Below are 21,966 nucleotides of genomic sequence, written 5' to 3'. Positions count from 1 at the left end.
AGCCGCTCTGGGCCAGCCGGGAGCCCTATTCTGGGGAACCTGCTGTGTGGCCGTGGGTGGAGCACCAGTCTCCATCAGCCAGGGAAGAAACGTGCTGCCACAGGTGAGGGGCACTCAGAGAGCGGCACGAAGACTTCCTGAGCAGGTAGAGAACATGGCATCCACGCAGAGCTCTGGGGTGGGGCTGGGCCGTGCCCAGGTGAGGCGGAGGGTGTGCCCTGCCATGTGTGCCCACTTGGTGCAGTGAGGAGGTCAGTGAGGCTGGGGCTCAGGGCTGGAAGGGTGGGGGGCAGGAATGTCAGAGGGGCCTGCACGCTGCTGGCCCAGGTGCAGGGGCCAGGAGCTGGGACTCCAGTCTGGGGCAGTGAGGAGCCGTGGATGAGCACGGAGCAGAGCTGGGCCCTCAGCACACTTTTGTGCCGGTGAGGAAGACAGGCTGGGAGGGACACAGCTGGGGCCTGGGAATACGTCAGGAGGCCACTGTGAAGTCCAGAGAAGAGACAATGAGAGGGTGGATGGAAGATGGAGGAGCCAGGATGGTGGGAAAGGATGCCACATTCCAGGTGGGTCCCGGCCCATGTCGGCCCCTGGGAAAGAAGCCAGAGCCACAGAAGAGCAGGGCGGGGGGACAGGGGGCGAATGTGCAGGAGTTACCTTGTCTCCTTGGAATCCGGCGTCTCCTGACACACCTGGAACCCCTTGTTCACCCTAAATACACACCAGCAAAGAAGGTTACGATGGTGAGTTCTGGAAGCCTCCCCCACATCCAGACCCAATGGCGAGGTACAGCTTTGCCGAGGCCGTTCCCCAAGTCAATCCACCCAGCAGCAGCCTTGTTAGAGAAAAGGACAGCCCCAGCCCCAGAGGAGCCTGGGTGGGGAAGGTGGGCCCCCTCGGGGGACAGAGCCAGCTTAGCCTCAGGTCTGCCTGGGGTTGCTCAGGTGGCTAAACACTCCACTAACAGAAACTAAGCTGCCCCATGTTGCCTGGCCTTGGCGGGAGACCAGACACTCGTGGGTCAAAGGAACCGTGTCTGGATCCTTTAACCTCTTCATCATCAACTGACGTCACATGGAAGAGCGTGCAGCTTGGACAGCGTCCCCGTACCACCATGGGTTCAGAGCGCTTGCATCTGTTGCTTGGTATTTTTCACTGCCAGGCTGTGGATTGCCCCGTCGTCCTTCCGTGGGAGTTTCTGTGCCAGCAATCGGTTTCGGTCTACGTCTAATTAACTGCTTTGAATCAGCCATAGGATGAGAAACCAGAGAGCTTGGCTCATTAAGATTACGTGTAAACAGCAAGTAAACTGGTCTCCAGTTAAGTCTGGGTGTTTCCCTTTGCAGATGACACATTGCATGGACTTGGTGACACTGATTCTGGCCGTCAGAGGTCTCTTCTGCCCCCTCCCTGTACTCAACCACATCCTGGTAAATGAGCTGTCACAGAACCAGATTGGGAGGTTTCTCCTTGGAGCCGGAACCGTCTCACACAGCCCTCATCCTTTCCAGCTTTCCATGTTGGTACGTTGGCCCCAGGACTCAGAAAACATTCATAGCCTTGGCAGCAGTTGGATGGATGGGGAGAAAAACCCAAGAAGAATGGAGAATCTTAGAGAACTCACGTTGTGCAGCTAAGGCCATGATCCAACAGAACTTCCTTGGTAGAACAAAAGCCAGAAATTTTTTTTTTAATTTAAAAAAAGTTTTTTTTTTTTTTTAACTTACTTTGGTTTTTCCAATTTGGAAAATCTTATACAATATCTCAGAGTTTTAGGAACTTAGGAACATTTTTTTTTTTTCTAATGTCCAAAGAAGGAGTAAGATGGTTTTAAAAAAATTTTCAAAGGCCTCTAAGAAATCAGGACAAGGGATCTGGAGAAAGCTGGGCCTGCAGCAGGAGCCTGGGTTCCAGAATGTACCTCCATGGGGGGAGAGGGAGCCAGGTGGTGGCAAACGGGACTGAGGCCAGGCTGGTTCATGACAATCTGGGATTCTAGGCAAGATGACCGTGGAACATGAAGGGGTGGCTCTGTCATCCCAGGGGAGGGCCAGAAGGTGGAGTGGAGTGAGGAGGGGCTGATAAGAACACTGCTCCCCAAAATATTATGACCCTATTCTAACCAAAGAAGCAGAAAAGAGATTTCTTTTTCTTTTCTTTCTTTTTTCAACTCTAAAGACTTATTTGATTTTGCTGAGATCTGCGAGCAGGAAAATAATTTCCTCCCCCCCTTTTTTTTCAGGGCTTTTACATCTCTCCATGTCCCAGGCAGCACCAGTCAGCAAGCCAGCTGAGTTCTCTATAACTCGCTTATTTCCATGTTCCTGAAGAAACAGTGAGCTGGAGGCCAGCTCTGCACAGGGCCTATGAAAAGTTCCCTGACTACACTCCCATTCCCCCCCACTTCCTTTCACCTTGGCCATGACTTCAACATTTCCAGAGTGCTGATGACTCAAACCACGGGGTAAACAGGTAGCTGTGGGGAAGCCCCCGCCTCCAACAGAAAGCCCCTACATCTCCAGAGGGTGGGCCGTGGAAGAGGGGGCTTAGCAACCAGCAGGGCAGAGCCAGAGGGCAAAGCTGAGTGGGGAGGGGTGGGGTGGGGGGGGTGGAGAGAGGGGCAGCTGGAGGCTTGGGCATGAGGGAGGAGACAGGAGAGGTGGAGACAGACACAGGACTGGGGTGAGCACCACCCGGCTGGGCACCAGGGGTGGGGGTGGGTAGGACAACCCGGGATGCTCATTTCAGCCCAGCAGGTCTAGTTTTTCTAAGAGTCCAGGCTCTGGGCTGGCTCCTACAGAGCACTGAGTTTCCTTTGAAGAACCTCTTCTCCTCTTTGGGTCTGTTTCTCCAGTTGTGACATGTAGGCACCGGAGGAGGTGGCCTCTAAGGACCTCATCGATTCTGCCCTTCTGACCTCAGTCCTGCTTCAGGGTGGAGGTCTCTGCTGGCAGGTGCTGGAGTTCGAATCCTGACGCTACACACCAGCTGTGCGTGCTCAGCAAGCTTCCCATCTCGTAGAAGGGTGGAGGATGGGCGAGCTAAGCCTGTAGAACACTTACAGGGGGGCCAGTGTTGGCCCCTGCTCCTGTTCCTCGAACTTAGGAGGACCAGAGTCATCTGAAGACAGGTGCAGGGAGCGTGGCCCCAGAGCAGGTAGGTGAGCGGCTCTTATCTGCTCAGGCTTACGGAAACTTGGATGCTGCCCAAAAGCTCTCCCACACTCCCTCTGGGGGGCCTGGTTTGTCAAGAGGCTGCAGGAGAGGGCAGGAAGAAAGCCACAGAGCCAAGCACAGGAGCACGGCCCCTACACCCTGAGTCTCTTCATTCGGATGCTGCAGGGCCCAGGCCAGGTGCTGCTCCTCTCTGGGCCCCAGGGTCCCACCTACCCAACTCCAGCTCTGGTTTGGCCCAGGGTTGGCTCGGCAGTGGAGCTGTGGAAGACACAGGGCAAGGGTGCCACCCCGCGCCCACCCCCGGCGCAGGGGCACAGGGTCAGGGGACCAGGCCCGTCCTGGCTTTTCTGTTGCATTTTCAGACCCTGGGATTGGGCTCCCAATTCCAATCTTGACAGTGTATGTGGATTTGTTTCCTCCTATGCCATCGTCCCTGCCCTGGGGCCCAGCATCTCACCTCCACTTCTCCCATCTCTCCATCCCCACCCTCTGTATCCTGTGGCTTTGACCTCAAAGCCTGGACGCTAGCCTCAGCTTTGCTCCCCAAATTCGGAGACCTGCCTTAACTCACCCCTAACCCAAGTTTCAACAGCCCCAGGCCCCCAGTCTGTCTGCCAAGATCGCATGCTTCCAGAACCGTCTGCCTGAATCCCACCCAGAGTTACAGGGAAGAAGTTGGGGAGCACAGATTTAGGGAGGGCCAGAGGGGAGGCAGGAAAAGTGCAGGGGAGTGGACCTGGCGAGAAACCAGCAGCAGCGCCGAGGCGGAGGGAATTCGCATGCAGATAAAACACAGTGCAATAAGGGAGTATTCAGATCACCTTATCACCTTTCAGTCCGGGTTCCCCCACGTTTCCCATCAGTCCCTGCAAGACAGAGGCCAGGGTTCAGCTGTGACGGAGGGTAAAAGCCCCAGAAGTCAGAAGCCCTGGCATAAACCCATTGGCTTGCTGCAAGACCCTGTGCTGGCTGCTCCAGCCCAGGGCTCAGTTTTCTCATCTGTAAAAGGGGGCAATGAGCCCCGGCCCAGAGGGCGATGGTGTGGCGTGTAGGACCGTAAGAAGGGGCGGCTGACTTGTGAATCACAGAGCTCTGGACACATCCAGGGGAGAAGGGCGCTGATGGGGGGAGATGGCCTTCATGAGCTGTGTCACACGCTTGTTAGCCAAATGGAATCGTCCCTGGAACGTGGCCCTGGCAGCGTAAGCCCACCTTTCACCTGCACGCCCATCCCACTTAGGGATGTCCTGAGCTCGCTGGCTTGCCGTTATAGTTTCTGTCCCCCTGGTGATGTTCTGCACTGGACTTTCAGTGCCCTGAGGTCCAGAATCATGTCTGACTCATGCTCAGCTGGGGGACTGCTGTCCAATAAAGATGTCTGGCATAAATGACATGCACACGATGTTTGGCTCTCAGGACTGAGAAGCACTGAGCCTCTGATCTGCCACGTTCCACCCCAGCACCCCTCTGAGTACACTCCCCCAACATTGTGTCAGGGTACCCTTCCTTCTAAGCTGAAATGAGTCAGGGGGCGTCTGGCTGGGATGAGACTCAGAGTAAAAAACAGTTCCTGTTTACCTTCATGCCCTTGGGTCCTGGGTAGCCAATCGGACCCAATGTTCCCATGTCGCCCTGGGAAGAGAAAGAGAAGACACAATGAGAGAGGCTCACAGGAGGCTGGCCTGGGAAGAATTCCAAGGATGTAAACCCCCTGTCCTTGGGTTGATGTTGTAATTAGGCGTGTTCGCCTCCACCGAAATACTGGAGTTAATTTCACAGAGGTCCTCTCCCAAGCTCATTTCTTGATTGGTGCCCCTCCCACTACCTCTTTTAACCTCACACTGGATTCTTCATATCCCCTACCAGCTAAGGCAGGGGTTCCCAACCTCCAGGATTTAATGCCCGATGATCTGAGGTGGAGCTGATACAATAATAATAGGGATAAAGTGCACAATACATGTAATGCATTTGAATCATCCCCAAACCATCCCGCCTCCCCGGTCCGTGGAAAAATTCTTCCAGGAAACCCAGTCCCTGGTGCCGGAGAGGCTGGGGACTGCTGAGCTAAGGGATTCAGGGCATTTCATTGGGCTTCTGTGGTCCTCAGCCTCCTGATTTATAAAATGCAGATGATGAACCCTCCCCTCCGAGAGCTGCTGAAAGGGCAAAATAAGCACACACAGAGGCTTCGACTCCTCTAGCTTAGCGAGGGGCAGGAATTTCTGCTTCCAGAGGCTGGGCCCTCTCCTTGGGACAGCAGCAAGGAAGGAGTGAGGTTGTCAGTCACAGACACCAGAGTTGCAAACGGACCCCGTAGGACACTAAGATCAGCAGGTAAGTCCTGGACCGTAGGTTGGAGACCCAGCATCACATCAGATCAGCCTGTTCAAGGTGGGAGCAGGGCACGGAGTTCGTTCACCCTGGAGAGTCACATTCGCTGAGGGCTGGGGAAAGGCTGGGAGGCGGTCAGCGCATATCAAGGCCGGACCACTCAGTCCCATCTCTCCTCCGAGGCTCACTCACTCATTGTGAGATTTCTGAACTGAACCTCTCCATGCCTCAGTTTCTTCATCTCCAACAGGGACTAATACTCTGTCCCTCCTGGAGTTTGGAGAAGCAATTGACTTACATGGATAAAGTACTTGGCACAGTCTGGAGGCATTTTTGGCAGTTACAACTGAAAAGGTGCTACTGGCATCTCATGGATGGAGGCCCCACAACGAAGGGTTATCTGGCTTGGGGGACTTCAGTCATCCAGTGGCTAAGACTGTGTGCTCCCAAAACAGGGGGCCCAGGTTTGATCCCTGGTCAGGGAACTAGATCTCACACACCACAACAAGAGTTCAAAGGCTGCAACTGCCCCAGCATAGCCAAGTAAATAAATGAATATGAACAAACAATACAGTTATGACCAACCTAGACAGCATATTAAAAAGCAGAGACATTACTTTGCCAACAAAGGTCCATCTAGTCAAGGCTATGGTTTTCCCAGTAGTCATGTATGGATGTAAGTGTTGGACTATAAAGAAAGCTGAGCACTGAAGAATTGATGCTTTTGAACTGTGGTGTTGGAGAAGACTCTTGAGAGCCCCTTGGACTGCAAGGAGATCCAACCAGTCCATCCTAAAGGAGATCAGTCCTGGGTGTTCACTGGAAAGACTGATGCTGAAGCTGAAACTCCAATACTTTGGCCACCTCATGCGAAGAATTGACTTATTGGAAAAGACCCTGATGCTGGGAAAGACTGAAGGCAGGAGGAGAAGGGGACGAAAGAGGATGACTTGGTTGGATGGCATCACCGACTCAATGGACATGAGTTTGGGTGAACTCCAGGAGTTGGTGATGGACAGGGAGGCCTGGCGTGCTGCAGTCCATGGGGTTGCAAAGAGTTGGACATGACTGAGCGACTGAATTGAACTGAACTGAACTGAAAAACCAATAATTATCTGGCTCAAGCGTCAACAGCATTGAGGTGAGAAACCCTGGTCTAGAGTGAGGGGTGTACCCTCTTTCCTGAAGGCTCCTCATTTCCTGCCCTGCCCTACCAGCACTGCCCTCAGCCACAGCCATTGAATTAAGCCTTCGCCCAGGGAGAGGGAGCCCCTGAAATACTCTCTTCGCTCCCTTTTCCCTCCTCTGTGACTGTCTGGCTGCTGTGTGAGCTCTGTCAGTGTGCTTGACCTCTCTGGGCCTCGGTTTCCCATTCCCTGAGTCAGGCTCCATGGAAGCCCCTGGCAAGCACTCTGAAGCACTGAAGGAATGCAGCCTGCCCCAGGTGGCCAGGCTCAAGAACCGGCTCCTGTGGGAGCTGCCTGGAGCTGGCTCGGAGGGAGGCTGGCAGAGAATGGGACATCACATTCCTGCCGACTCCTGTGGAAGGAAGGGCAGAGATGGAGGGAAACACACAGAGCTCAGAGACCACAGCTGGCCTGGCTGAGGCAATGCTGATTCTCACTGCACCCCACCTCCCCCACCACCCTCCTGAACCCACCTGACTGGGTGAAACCAAACCTTCTCGCTGAGCCTTTGCCAAGGAGTTCTGCTTTCAGTTCCCATCAAGTAGTCTTATTAAGAAGGGAGCGCTCAGTTCAATGGGTGATCATAGCAACACAGATGACACTCGGGGAGGCTCCACGCTGCGCACTTCCCACGCCTCAGCTCTGTTACTGCTCCCGACGGTACGATCGTTTGCTTCACGATCTGCCTGATAACCCCATTTTACAGATGAGGAAACTTGAGGCTCTGAGAGGTGAGGGCTTGAGCAAGTCACAGAGCTCAGCAGAGCTGGGATTCACATTGGGTAGTCTGTCCCCAGAGTTTCTAAGCAATTCTGAAGTAATCTTGGGCGAGAAGAAGCCAGGATTGCACCCTGGACAGAGGCTGGAGGGAAGGACAGCCAGCTCCTCAGTTAGGTTCAGTTCAGTCGCTCAGTCGTGTCCAACTCTTTGTGACCCCATGAACCGCAGCACGCCAGGCCTCCCTGTCCATCACCAACTCCTGGAGTTCACTCAAACTCATGTCCACTGAGTTGGTGATGTCATCCAATCATCTCATCCTCTGTCATCCCCTTCTCCCCCAGCCTTCAATCTTTCCCAGCATCAGGGTCTTTTCCAATGAGTCAGTCCTTCGCATCAGGTGGCCAAAGCTCAGAGAAGAGCATTTCAGCTCTTTGGATGCTTTGGCTGGTCCCTCCCCACCACACCACCCCCACCCCGCTTTTCCTGCAGGAAGAGAGCAAAGGGTGGCCACCCAGAGTTCCCCGCAGTGGTGCACACACAGACAAGGTCCTGCTGATGCAGAGGCTCCGATGGGGGCTGGGGTCTTGAACAGAGAGGACCAGCCAGCAGCTCTGGGAACATACGCTTCCTCTTCCCCAATCCAGACCCGATGGCAGCTTGTTGCATGGAGGCTGGATTCAGTACAAGCCTGACTGACACATGTAGGCACCCTACATGCACGCACTGCCCCTCTCCCAAGGGGTCTGTGTATGGTTGGGGGCCAGGGCCAGTGTGGGCTTCCCCTCCAAGAACCCATGGAAACGGGGCTCTGGCTGCAGGGCACATGGGAAGAAGGTGGCTGCTTGCTGAGGGCAGGTCTTCATGTGGGCAGGACCCCACGTTGGACTAGAAAAGCATTTGGGGGAGAAGAGAGAAAACCCAAGGCCGCATTCTGCCCCCCTCCAGTATAGCCCATAGACACCAGCTTGCTTTGTGCTCAGCACTGTCATGGGCAGCTTGGCCAAGTGACACACAAAGTCGGGTCCCACAAGAAAGCACAGTGAGTCACGCCCGTAATCTGGAACCTGTTTCCCCGTCTGCCGGACCTCCCAGATCCTGCTCAACACACTTCACCCCTCACTTCACAGACTCCCACCAAGAATGCAAACAACCAGCCACATCCGCGACCACTGAAAGAGCTCCTGAGTGCCAGACGCCACACCAGACAGCTTCCAGCCTCATCAAATCTGTTCAGACGCTCCTCAACTGCTCACAGTTGTCCCATGAGGTCACCACCGTCGTTAGTGCCATGTCACAGATGAGAAAACTGAGGCTCAGAGTAAGGCGAAGCAAGTTTCCCAAGACCGAGCAACAGGTAGGGGACACAGGCAGGACCAGAACAGGTCTGCGTGTCCGTCGGGTCCCGCAGTGCATGCTCACAGACCTGGGACTGACCCGGCTTACTCCAATGAAGGACCCAACCATGCCTGTCCTTATTGCTCTCATTCATGAGTGACAAGACGTGAGGGCAGGCTTGAGATTCAAAAACAGGTGAGAGTCCTACTCCCCTGCCCAACAGGTCAGCAGGTGTCCAGGCTGGGGCTTGCCAGGAACCCCTGAAAGAGCACCTGGGGGGCTCCCAGTGCCCACCCTCACGGGTACTGGCAGAGCCTTCCTCCCTGTTGTTCCTCTGCTGCTGGGCATCCCTGGCCACTGCTTCCTACACTGAGAGCTCCACCCTGAGCTCACACTGTTCATTGTCCTCAGCACGAGCATCACCTCCCTGACCCCACAGGCCAGGTCAGGCTCCTGCCATCATGTCCGAGCCTGATGAGGCTTTAACTCATGGCCTATTCTACACCAATGACCATTGACATGAGTGTCTATGTGGCCACTGCCTGCCCGGTGCCCTAGAGGAAGCGCTCACTAAAAGGGGCTAAATCAGTGGGTGAGAAAGAAGCCCACTCACTCCTTTCCAAACCATCCGGGGAAAAACCTTCCCTGGAACTGCCTTTTGAAGGCAACAAGGCCTCCTTGAAACTCTAGTAGGAGGTCAGGTGATTGGGGATGGGGACCCAGGTGACCAGCCCTGGCTCCTATGTGGTCTTCATAAGCACCATCTCTCACCCAGAAGAGTCCCTGGCACAGTCCAGTTCACACTCTCATACACCTGCTGTCTCCATTCACCCCAGAAGTCATGCGGAGCTTGGAGGGGTGGTGCAGTGGTGAAGGGAGTGAGCTGTGAAACAGACAGCTTCAAGGCTGTGTGACCTTGGGCCAGTGCGTCAGCCTCTCTGAGCCTCAGTTTCCTTAACTGTACAATGGTAATCCCACTTTTCACTCAGAGGGTTTCTGTGATAATTAAATACCTAGCACAGGGCCCGGCGGCATATGAGGGTTTAGTAGATGTCAGCTATCGGGGTTCCTGACCTTGTTTCATAGACAAAGAAACAAAGTCAGGGGATCATTTGGTGACAGGACAGGGTGGGCTTGTCCACTATATCCCACATACTGGGATTCGGCCAGATTACATACTCTTTGGGTCTCATTAAATGGAAAAGGCAAGATTCCCTTTGTGTCACTCTGAATACAAAAGACAGAAATCTTCTTTGATGAGCAGACTCTGGAATCAGGCACACTTTGCTTGAGGGCCAGCCAAAGGGATTCAATTACTCAAAGGGGGCTGCTTTAAGACTGACTCACCTCTGAGACTGCAGGGGGCCACCCAGTGGCTTTGGGGACCAGGGTGGCACAGGTCTGAGTGGCAAGCCCCCTGCTGGTGACCTCGGGCCCCAGCCTTCCCACCGGGGTGACCAGGCTGCTGTCTGCCTGCCTCATGCATCTCAAGGCCCCCAGCCTAAGCATGTCAAGCACACGCAGAGCAGACAGAAGCTCTGCACATGTTCATCTGTCCTCTCTCCTTCCTCCCGTCTGCAAGGACCCAGGGCACAGGGGACATTTCAGTTTCGGTCTGCATGCAGATTGCTGCAGCTGACTAGACCGAAGGCACTGAATAAATGTGGATCTCCACGAACATGATTGTCAGTACATGGAATTCCCATTTGCTCAGCTAGAAACCCACATCCTCTGGAAACTGTAGGTGACTCACAATCCCTCTTCCCTTTAGCTCCTGGTTAGAAAATTCCTTTTCCTCTCCAACTCTTTGGGGAGGCAATTTTTTTTTCCCCAGACACAGAAGCTGCTGTCCCCAAAAATCCAGGTCAGGAGTGGGTGCCTTGGGTGGGACAGGGTACTGGCTTGGAGGCTGATGGTGACTTGGTGGGTGCAGGTCTAGACCCACCCTCCCTGCCAGGCACAAGGGGAAAGGAATGTCACCTTGGCACCAGAGGGAGCTTAAAAACAGGGGCAGCAGGACTGAAAGTGGCCAAAGAAAGACATGAGGCCAGGTGGGGAGGACGGAGGGTGGGGTGGACTCAGTTCTTTGGAAAGGAGCAGCATGAAGATCACAGGGCCTGAGAAATGCAGGGACACCCAGGGCTCAGCCCCAGCTCAGGGCCCTCAGGAAAGGGTGGAAAGAGAAGTGCCCTGAGCTAAGAGTTGGGAGGCATGGCCTCTGATCATGCCTCCATCTTCTCTTGCCTCAGGTGTGACCTTGACTTAAGGCCTCACTTTTCCCATCTGTCCAATGGGATTTTCCTAAGCCATACTGAGCACAGGGTTGCCAGATTGAGTGAATAAAAATACAGGATGCCTGGTTAAAATGTGCATGTCAGATAAACAATCAAACAAAGGAATGACATTATAGTGTAAATGTGTTTTAAATAATGTATCTGAAATTCAAATTTCACTGGGCCTCTTCTATTTTATCTGGCAGCCCTGACTGTGAAGAGCAAAGGGGAGCATCGGTGAGAAGAGCTTTTAAAGAGTCAGGAAGGCCAAGGGCTGTAATGGCACAGTCTCTAGAATCCGTGTGTGTTCGGCCAAGCAATACTCTCGCCCCTCTCAGGATCCAACCCAGTGGACGCCAACAATGACAAATAGGACCGTGTGCCAAGAATGACAGCCAAGATATGTAAACATCCCTGCAGAAAAGCTTTGGGGACGGGGATCATATAGCCTGAAGAAGCAGCCTTAGGAATAATAGATGCAACCATCTTTACATCTTGAACAGCCTCTCCCAGGGACAGGGAGATGAGTTGGACTCAAAACACAGGAAAACCCTGCACAATGAGAGCTCTGTGAAAGTGGATGGACTTTCAAGGGAGGGAGCTTCCAACACCAGGGTGTTCAAGTTGGAGTGTAATGTTCATATGACCAAAATCCTCCAGAAGGGAGTCCTGCTGAGCTTCGAGAGGGTTGGACCAGAAGACTTCTGAGATCCTCATAAAGTCAGGTTCCCTAATACTCATTGCAGAAATTTCTTTTTCCAAAGCATTCAGGTCAGTGCCTTGTGCCAAAGAAGGTGCTCCACAAAGGACATCGGGGATGACAAATGTATGACTCACATGTTGACACTTCCTAATCCCAAGCCAAGGCAGACATCACCAATCAATTGCAGCACTGTCTCCCGATGATTTCTAATGTGACTTTGAAATCTTTCTCAATGCAGCATTCTAAATGGCTGCTGTTCTGTGCTGTGCTTAGTGGCTCAGTCGTGTTCGACTCTTTGTGACTCTATGGACTGTAGTCCACCAGGCTTCTCTGTCCATGGAATTCTCCAGGCAAGAATACTGGAGTGGGTTGCCATTCCCTTCTCCAAGGGATCTTCCCAACCCAGGGATTAAATCTGGGTTTCCTGCATTGCAGGCAGATTCTTTACTGGCTGAGCCACCAGGGAAGCCCTAGTATATAAAACACTACTACTACTAGTGAATCACTACTTATTAACAGTAATTATTTTACTATTAATTAACAAGTAGTAGTAATAAAATCATTATTATGATTATTAATAAATTTATTATTATTATTACTAGTGCTTCTTGAGTGCTTACTATGTACTTCTTGCTGTTGTCCAGTTGCTAAGTTGTGTCCGACTCTTTGTGAGCCCATGGACAGCAGCACGCCAGGCTTCCCTGATCATCACCATCTCCAGGACTTTCCTCAAACTCAAGTCCACTGAGTTGGTGATGCCATCCAACCATCTCATCCTTTGTTGTCCCCTTCTCCTCCTGCTTTCAATCTTTCTCAGCATCAGTACTAGGCAATTTATATGTACTAGTTTCCCTGAATCCTCACAGTACTCTCCCAAGTTAGGGACTGATATTATTCCCATTTTAAAGATGAAGAAACTGAGGCACAGGAGGCTTAGAAAATGTGCTCAGAATTGCAATTAAAAGAGTGATGGAGCTAGGATTTGAACCCAAGTAACCCGGCTCTAGACTGGTCTGGGTATATATGGGGTCCTAACAAGAGTGATCGTAAAGATCCCATCTGACAGAGTGGATCCCTGAGGCTCGGGAAGTGAGCCTGTAACTGAAGACCACAGAGCCCAGAGGAAGTGAGGCCAGGATCTGTACACAGGTTGATCGGACCTCCACTCCTCACCCTGCCCTGGCTCTGCTCTCACCTACCTGAGCAGGAGCACATTGCCCATGGGAGCCTCTGGGCCTTCTTCCCAGGACTGATCTTCCCTGAACAATGGGGCTCCCCAATTCTCCAGGGCCTTCACCAGCCTCCCTCTCGATAGAATGTCTCTGCACAGTGGCTGGAGTAGCCAAAGCTGGCAGTCCATTTGTCAAACCCCGCAACAGTCTCCTTATATGAGACTCAAACCCCACAAGATATATTCCAAAGAACAGAAGAGAGGGCCATCAGACCCTGAGGGAAGCTCCTAGACTTATTTCCTAGACTCGGGCCTGTCACTGGCCCTCGGGCCTGGGCCCAAGGTCAGGGCTCACCCTCCGGAGGTCTATCGGGGAGCCCCGGTTTTGGTTGATAGCACCACTCCACAAAGCTACCCCAGCCTGGATGGAGTCAGAAGTCAGATTGCTTTCCACCTCCCTGGTACAGGCCTCTCTCAGTCCTGGGCACATCAAGAGATAGTAACAAGAAATAACATTTTAAAATAAAAGCAATATTTTCCACTAACTGCAAATTTACTGAGTGCTAGACCTTGTACCAAAGATAGTACAAGGGTGCCTTGTTTAATCCTCACAGCCCTCCCAAGAGGAGTCCACCATCATACCCATTTTACAGATGAAGAACTAAGGCTCAGGGAGGGTAAGTGACTTGATCCAGGTCACACAGCCTGGCTATGGCAGAACTGGGACTTGACCTCAGGTGGTCTGGCTCCAAAGTCAGTGTTCTGAAAAGGATGGAGAAGATTGTCCAGGGTGGTCCAGAGCCCCAGCTCCTCTGCTAGTCACTTCCTTTGTCTGGACCTGAAGCACCTCATCTGTTGGATGGGCACACTACCACCTGCCCAGACCTTGCTGCAGAGCAGCGGACAGGCAGCAGGCGTCAAAGTGCATGGCCTCTCATGCTCCAAACCCTTCCCCACTTGAGTAATGGAGAAAGGGGCTCAGAGAAGGTTGGTGATCCACCTGAGGCCACACAGCATGGCTTTCCTCCCTTAGGCCCTGGCCCGACTGCCCTGTCCTGCTCTCCCAGCTCCTCCAGGGAGGAGATGAGGAGGAGCCTTTTCAGCAGGACTTGTGGCTCGTTCCCCACACTCTCCCTCCTGGCCATTCTCCTCCAGGCATCTGTGTACTTACAATGAGGCCGGGGACTCCTGGGGGCCCTGGCAGGCCCAGTTCTCCCTGCAAAGAAAGAGAGACCAAGGTGGTTACTTGCTCTGTGTCCCTCCAGGCCACACCCTCCACCCCATCCTCCGTGTGGGCCCCTGGTAGAATCGTTCGGAGCTGAACATTTTTTGTTCCTGACTCTCCTGAGCCTGGCCTGGAGTTTGGATGAGAACTTCCTCCTTCTTCATCAGCTTTCCAAATCTGTAAAGTGGGGAGGTTGGATTTCTAATCCAGCACCTTCCAGCGGCAGGTGTGAGGATGGGCAGAATCCTGACTGTGACAATAAAGATGGGCAGGATGCCTGGCCCACAAGATCTCATTGCATCCTCACCTTACGGATGGCAAAACTTAGGCTCCAAGGTCAGGCAACTGTCCCAAGGTCAAGGACAAGGAAATAACAAGGGGGTGAGGACACCAAGCCGAGATCTACCTGGCCGGCCTCCCTCCATTTCTCAGCCAGAAGATACTGGGGGCCTTGAGCGAACCCCCGATCCCCCCAGTAGAAAGAGGCTCTCAGGGTCCACTCCCAAGGGCCTCTGAGAGGCTGGGAGCTCTCGCCTGGGAGTTGGGAGACACAGCCATGTGTGGGCAAAGTTTGTTTTCCAGATCTCTAAAAATGGCCCTTCAGTTGCTTGCACCAGAAAAGACAGGTAGAGGGGATTGGATCAAATTCAAAATGCAAAAGTGGGAATAAAAATAGGCTCTAGAAATGGTGATTATGAATCACCAACATCCTCTGGGGGGTTGTCTTCCTTCATCTGTGCAATCAGATGGGATGTCATTACTACAGCCACGGAGAAGAGGAAGAGGGGGTGAGGGGTAGCCTTGGCTTTTAAAGTGAAGGATCTGACACTCGGGAAAGGGAAGGGACTTGTTCAAGGCCACTCGATTATGCAGCAGAGCCGGGACAAGTCATCAGGCCCTCTTCCTACTCCTCTGGACCAAAAGTACAGAGTCATCCCTCCCCAAGGACACTTCCAGGACGACGTCACCTATTATGTTAATAGTGGTTAATCCGGTGACTGGTACGCTGAAGGAAAAACTCTGGTTTCCCACTTCTGACCCCTTGCCAGTGCTCTTTCCTACACCTGGAATGCCGCCCTACCACCTCTTTCCTCATCCCAATTCCAATGCCATCTTCCCCAGGAGTCATCTCTGCTTCATTCTCCCGCCTCCATAGCACCTGTGACCTCTCTGATCCCACATGGCTCACTTCACCTCGTGCAATGGACTAGGGAGATGGCCATGAGCTCCTCCAGGGCAGGAACAGGCCCCATCATTACCCACTCTTTCCAACCCCTCCATCCAGTGAAAACCCAGTACCTCCCTGCCCTCTCGCACTGCATTCTCACAACACCTCTCTGAGACTGGCGGATCTGCCATTGGATCCCTGTCATTTACAGATGAGGAAACTGAGATCCAGACAGGGCAACTGATTTGTCCAAGCTTCCACGCCTGGCAAGGGGTGCAGAAGGATCCGAACCCAGACCCACCTGGCTCTGAGGCCAGGGCTTCAGGTCCCCGGGGAGCCTGGGAGTTAGCCCCAAAATGGGTGAGGCTCAAGGAGCATTTGTGGAATTAAAACAAGCCATATCAGGTGCTGACTATGGATCTAGCAGCCACCTCTGCTGAGGGCACGGCTGGGCACAGCTGCGCAGACGGGAAGCCCCAGGACAGATGGGGGCACACGGCAGATGTGCGAAAGAGCCCTGGACATGCTCTGTACTTCCAGGCAGAGAACATGCTTTCCCACCACTGGAGCTGGAGCCTCAGACGGGAAGGGAGAGGCGGGCTCAGCTCCCCAGGGCAGGCTGACCTGGCTCCCTGACGGGCCTCGATTATTTACAAACTCTATAAACATGCCTATGCTGGAGATTGCTTTAGAACTCAGCTCTTCCCTCCATACAGGGCCTGCAAACCATCTGCTCCCCCAGGCTGCTGCCGTCCCATAAACATTTCTGGGACTTTGTAAGATGGTAGTGGCCCTGGATTCCCCAGCAGGCAGTGACCCATGAACCTTCCTGACTCCTTGAGGATGGGACATAGCCTAGGGCTTTGGGACCTTGGGGCTCAGTGGGCTGGAGGGCTCTCCTGGAGTGGGGTGGGGTGGCTCAAAGGCCATCCATAGTAGACAGAAGCCAGGAAATAAGGAAAATCATGCAGTTCACCCAGGAGCACCCAGCTTACGGGTGACCTAAAAGCTTAGTGTCCTAAAACCTGCTGTGTGCTTGTTCCTAATCTCTTTTCTGTTCCCCAAAAAGATGTGAAATACTTACAGGGTTTCCATCCAGTCCTGGAGGGCCTCTTTCCCCAAAGTCTCCAGGAAACCCCTGAGGGCATGAGAGAGAGCAAATATCTGCAGATTAGTGTGTATATCTGTGGGTGGCTTGGATCTAGACCCCCAGGGGACACAGGACACGTCCATGCAGTCTCACTCGCTGGTTCCAGGATCTGGGCAGGCTCTGCAGTCCTGAGTCACCTCGGGCCCTCAACAAACATCCTCCCCTCGCCGGCCCCCAATAAAGAACTTCCCAAGGACTGGCAGAATGGCCAGGGAGCACTCTTTTCATGTTCTCTGAGTGTCAGAAAAGAGTACCCAGCTTCCTGGCACATAAAGGCCAGCCCCCAAGCTAAGACTTCCCTGGTGGCTATCAGTGAAGAATCCACCTACAATGCAGGGGACCCAAGTTTGATCTCTGGGTCGGGAAGATCCCCCGGAAAAGGAAATGGCCAGCCACTCTAGTATTCTTGCCTGGAAATTCCATGGACAGAGGAGCCTGGCGGGCTACAGACTATAGAGTCGTATATGACTTAGCAACTGAACTTCCACCAGGCTGAGACCTGGTCCTGATGGAGCGGGGGCTGGGGGCGGGGGGGGCGGGTCAGGAAGGTCTAGGCCTCCACCAGTCACTGACTTGCTGAGAATTTAGAGTCATGCCTTTCCCCGTGAGCTTCAGTTTCCCCATGGGTCCAAGCAGGAGAGGCTTCTGCAGCATTTCCCAGCCCTGACCTTCTGCAATTTCTGTGATGTGCTCTTTAAAAGCTAACCTGTGGAATCATGATCCTCATTTTACAAATGAAGAAAGTGAGGCTCTTCAAGGGCAGGTGTCAAGGTCATAGAGTCACATGGACAGGGAATACGGGCACCACGGCCACAGGTGAGTTTCGGCAGCCAAGAAAAACCAGGCGGCCTGGTGCGGGCAGGTCTGGCCCTCTCGCCCCCGCCCTGACCCCTTCTCCACACTCTCTGGGGAGACAGGCAGCTGGAAAAACATCAGCTGTGGAGAAGCTTCTCGGAGCCGAGGAGGAGGGGACAGCTCCATTCTACTTCAAAAGGAAAAGAAAGTCCCTGAGCTTGGAATTCAGGGAAACCTGTTCTCCTCTCCTTGAATTCAAATCACTGTTTTTCCAGGGAAATTTAATAAAAAAACAAAGCACATGTTTCTCTGACCAAGAGGAGGCCTGAGCTGTTCAAACAGTCAAGATTCTTCACGGAGGATAATTTATTTCTGGTTTCTGAAGCCACTGGGGGAATCCAGAAAGTAGATTAAACTAAAAAGACCAAAGACAAAAACAAAACCCAAGCCAATTACAAAGTCTAAACTGGCTGAGCAAAGAGACCTTGAAGCGTGTGTGCATCTGGGCCTTCGTCCTGCCCTGCCCAGAACACTATTCCCCTCAAATCCCTCCTCTGCCAGGAAACCCTAGTGGACCAGGAGGGAAGGTGTTGATATGGACCCTGTAGGAGGCGTGGCTTCATTCTGACACCCAAAGGAGGAAACGAGGACACATTAAAGAGATCTGGGCCAAGCCAGTGGCTTTGACATTCGCCCTTGAGGGGAAGGTTATTGGTCCATTTAACAGATGGGGAAATTGAGGCTCAGAGAGAGAAATGTCACCTCACCAAAGACAAAAACCAAGTCTGTGGCAGAGCTGAGCCCAGGTCCCACCTCTCTCAACTCTGCCATGTTTGTATGAGCTGAGTATGGGCACATCCTGGCATGCAGAAGCTGCTCGAATGTGTGCCTGACTGAATTTAGAGAGTGGTAAAGGTAGGCGTGTGTGTGTGTGTGTGTGTGTGTGTGTGTGTGTTTGTGCATGCATGTGCACATGAGCATGCCCCTCCAGATCAAGTTTTCATGGGGCTACATCTGACCCTATCTAAGATGCTTCTTCCCACATCCTTAGGGTCCCCCTGGAAAATTTCAATCCAGCCCCACTTGGGCATGCTATAAGGTAGAGAGCTGTCTCATCTCCTGGGGCAGGAGATCTCAGCTGGGCGAGTAGTGGGCAGCGGAGGCTCCTGAAGGCACTTGAGCCACCACCTCTGACCTTGGAGGATGCAGCTGGGGGCTTGGCAAGACAGAGGACAATCCCTCAGGTGACAAGGTGGGATGCTGTCTAGCCGGACACCTGGCTGACTTCACAAGGCAGGGTTTGGGGAGTCGATGCTGTGCTCTCCAGATCCAGGGTCTGGAGACAGCCTGGAGACTTAGCTGGGCTCACCCCCAGGTGGGCTATGTGACTACAGGCAGACCCTCACTTGACCCACTGTCCTCTCAGGCTGGGGGAGTGCTCTCTGAGAACCCTTCAGCTTGGCCCATCCCTTAGACGAAGCCTGGAAGGGAGGAGCAGGAATGCCCCCGGGACCCTGCCACCAGCCCCATCACCTCAGGAAGAGAAGACAGTGTGACAGCACTCTCCAGGCATCAATCCTGGCTGAGATGCCCAACATGTTCACACGCGGAAGCCACCAGACAGGTTCAAACCCATGCGTCTGCAGTCAGGGCCATGCTGGGCTGGCTCAGGGACTCCTCTCAGATCCAGGTGCCAGGCCAGCTTCCCCCATGAGGCTTTAGAACCAAAGCAACCGGATGGCAACCCTCCACCACCCGCGGGCCTCTCTGAGCCTCGGTTTTCTCTGCTGTACAATCGGGGTCCTGAGAGTTTGAGCCAAGATGCTGGATGGAGGGCGAGTCCCTGCCGGCACGTGGAGGCAGCAGCGATGTGGGGGCACCTCTCTGAGGCTTAAGCCAAGACTAGACCATCAGAATCAACGGTCAAAAACCCAAAGAGAGGCACTTATGCGGAGAAAATGCAGCCCAAGGAGAGCCAGTGGCTGATGATGGTGTGGTGACAGCAATAAGAGAAGCAGCTTATACAGAGGACCTATTATTGGCCCCATTTTCGAGATGAGGAAACTGAGGTCCAAGGCTAATAGGGAACTTGTCTGAAGTCACACAGCTATGGAATAGCAGAACTGGGGTCTGAACTCAAGCAGTCTGACTCCAGAGCCCATTCTCTTGGCTGCGAATCAACAGTGAGTACACAGAATGGGCTAGAGCAAGCCTGTAGCCTCTCAAAGGTGCCTGAGAGCCCTGGGCTAACACATAAGAGGGAATGGCATTGCCAAGGCTCAGGACTGGTTCTGGTTCTCTGCTGTGCTCAGCCGCCTCAATACCCAGCCCTGTATCCACCTTTTCTTGCTTTCTTCAGAGCCAAGGAGATGACCTAGAAATCTAGGGTAATTAAGAACACAATAATCCAAAAAAGGGCTTCCCTGGTGGCTCAGACAGTAAAGAATCTGCCTGCAGTGTGGGAGACCTGGGTTGGATCCTTGGGTTGGGAAGATCCCCTGGAGGAGGGCATGGCAACCCACTCCAGTATTCTTGCCTGGAGAATCCCATGGACAGAGGAGCCTAGCCTACAGACCATGGGGTCACAAAGAGTCAAACACGACTGAGTGACTAAGCAGAGCACAATCAGAAAAAAGATAGGGCTTTAAAAGAGCTGGAACTGGCATCCAGATCTGCGACTGGAATAATCATAGATGGTCTAAGATGGAAAGACCCTAGCTGTTCTTGGCATTCAGCACCTCATTCGTCAGTGGAGAAACTGAGGCCCAGAACCTGCCCAAGGCCCCCTCACCTTGCTAGCTTGCCACACCCCTCCACCGCTGAGCAACACATCCCAGTTCCGACACTTGCCCAGGGCCCTGATGCTTGATCCAAGGGGTCCCAGAGAAGTGGCGGTGGAGCGGAATGTGCACCACCACCTCCACCCTGCTTGCTTCTCCCCCTCTGGCCGCGCCCGCCCGTGCATAGCGCACACTAACAGCCCGGCCGATGGCGGGACCTTCCTCCGCAGGCCTGAGCTCCCGGCTACAGCAAGCTGGCCCGAGGCCCAAGGAATGAGCTTGGCGCCCTGCCGGGCCCCAGCCACGTGGTCTCCCCACTTCCCCAGGTCAGGCCCCCCTGGGGAACTGAATGCTTCGTACTTTGGGCAGAACAAGGCCCAGGAGGAGACAGAACCAGGATCCAGGGCGAGACTCCACATTCTCTCTTGGCTACGGCAGTTCAGAGGAACAGATGCCCCAACAGGGACAGTTCTCATAACCACATCTGTGGCAGAATGCCAGAGGCTGAGGAGGTCTCCGAGGGCCATCTTCTCTGCCCCCTCCCTCCAGCCAGTGTCTACACCGACGGCCTGCTCCAGAAGCTGAGACGTCGGGGAGGGGATGCCTGCAGTCTCCAGGATCAGAAGTCCTGCTATGTCTTGAAGACTCAGCTCTCTGGCCTGTGAGATGGTCAGTCCTGCCCCACCCACCTGACAACTCACCTGCCCAGCTTCCCCTGCGCTAAGGAAGAAGTGAGATACTTGCAATCCAGTCTCTGGTAACATTAGGCCTTGCTGCTGCTGCTAAGTCGCTTCAGTCGTGTCGGACTCTGTGCGACCCCACAGACAGCAGCCCACCAGGCTTCCCCCTCCCTGGGATTCTCCAGGCAACATTAGGCCTTAGCCTCCAGTAAATTCTAAAATGCCATCACACGCTGGTTAAGTGCTAACAGTGGAATTCATGATAACCTCGAGGAAAAGCCTGCAGAAGAAACTTGGAGCCCTCTTTACAGGGTTTACATTCGCTAAAGTCGAGGAGCTCCTGCACAGGTTTGACAACAGCCTGTATTCTCTTCCAGAAGGTGCGTGCCCTCCGAGTGCTCCAACAGGGAAAGATTCCTTAAGATCCCAGCACCCTTTTCTCAGGACGCTGAGCACGTCTTCACCCTACCTTCTGATATCTACCCAGGAATCCACCCACAAGGAGTCGCCGCGGGGAGGAAGATGGAGGGAGGCAGGGAGAGTTCTCAGCAGGATCCCGGGGTTGCCAACAGCCCTGGGAACAGTTCCAGTTCCAGTTTCGGACCCTAGGGATCACACCCCCAGCTCACAGCAACACCACCGCTTAGGACCTTCAGCTGTTTTGTCCTCAGTTTCTCCACTTGGAAACCACTTTGCTCCCTGCTGCCCTCAGGCTGAAAAAGAGCTTGAAGCCAAAACTGAACTCTGTGAGAAGCCCTGTCCTGCCCCAGACAGGCATGTGGCCTTGGCCGAGTCCCAACTGTCCCTAAGCCACACACGGAGGGAACCGGAGCCAAGGCTGGACCCTTCCAGCTCTAAGCTTTAGGGTCTGCCCGCCTGACTCGCTACACAAGACCAGCCCTGGCAGGTCTGGCCAGAAGCCACGAGAGAAGCTGTGAGCAGGGGCTGGTCTTGCCAGGCATTCCAGCGGGCTCGACAGTGAAGCCAGAGTGCAAGACAAGAGGATTCACTGTGGCATCATCCTAGGCCCCATGAGAGACTGCAAGGCATGGCTCTGTCCCCAGTTGTGTCACTGCGTCATGCCCCTAACAGCCCAGGAGAAGCCTCTTCAACTCCAGCCAAGCTGGTAACATCTTATATCTGGACCCCTCCTCGGGAAACCACAACACAGGCGATGTGAGATGAGAGATGTGGAGTAAGCTTTCCTTTGGAGGCTGAAGATGGGAGCACAGAGAGGAGAGGGGTGACAGGGAAAGCACCCTGCCTGAGCATGCA

The 21,966-nt window shown here is 53.7% G+C and overlaps 1 protein-coding gene and 1 long non-coding RNA gene across 6 annotated transcripts in view; one reads left to right on the top strand and one right to left on the bottom strand.

Annotated features, from left to right (window-relative positions):
* The window catches only part of COL27A1 (collagen type XXVII alpha 1 chain), a 151,954-nt gene that overhangs the window by 73,137 nt on the left and 56,851 nt on the right, over nucleotides 1-21,966 (bottom strand). For all 5 annotated transcript variants that reach the window (XM_019966794.2, XM_019966791.2, XM_019966793.2 and 2 more), the window contains 5 exons: nucleotides 16,371-16,424; nucleotides 14,065-14,109; nucleotides 4,752-4,805; nucleotides 3,995-4,039; nucleotides 655-708 (listed from right to left, as the gene is read on the bottom strand). In XM_019966794.2, the coding sequence (XP_019822353.2) occupies nucleotides 655-708; nucleotides 3,995-4,039; nucleotides 4,752-4,805; nucleotides 14,065-14,109; nucleotides 16,371-16,424 (252 nt within the window). The remainder of the gene's footprint in view (nucleotides 1-654; nucleotides 709-3,994; nucleotides 4,040-4,751; nucleotides 4,806-14,064; nucleotides 14,110-16,370; nucleotides 16,425-21,966) is intronic.
* LOC139184656 (uncharacterized) lies at nucleotides 1,229-4,550 on the top strand. Its single transcript, XR_011568213.1, has 3 exons — nucleotides 1,229-1,520; nucleotides 2,240-2,469; nucleotides 2,852-4,550. It is a non-coding gene; the product is annotated as an uncharacterized lncRNA (long non-coding RNA).

Source organism: Bos indicus, chromosome 8 (genome assembly GCF_029378745.1).
Source record: "Bos indicus isolate NIAB-ARS_2022 breed Sahiwal x Tharparkar chromosome 8, NIAB-ARS_B.indTharparkar_mat_pri_1.0, whole genome shotgun sequence".
Classification (NCBI taxonomy): Eukaryota; Metazoa; Chordata; class Mammalia; order Artiodactyla; family Bovidae; genus Bos; species Bos indicus.
The sequence above is the reverse complement of the archived record's forward strand: the minus strand, read 5'-3'. Positions and strand labels throughout refer to the sequence as shown.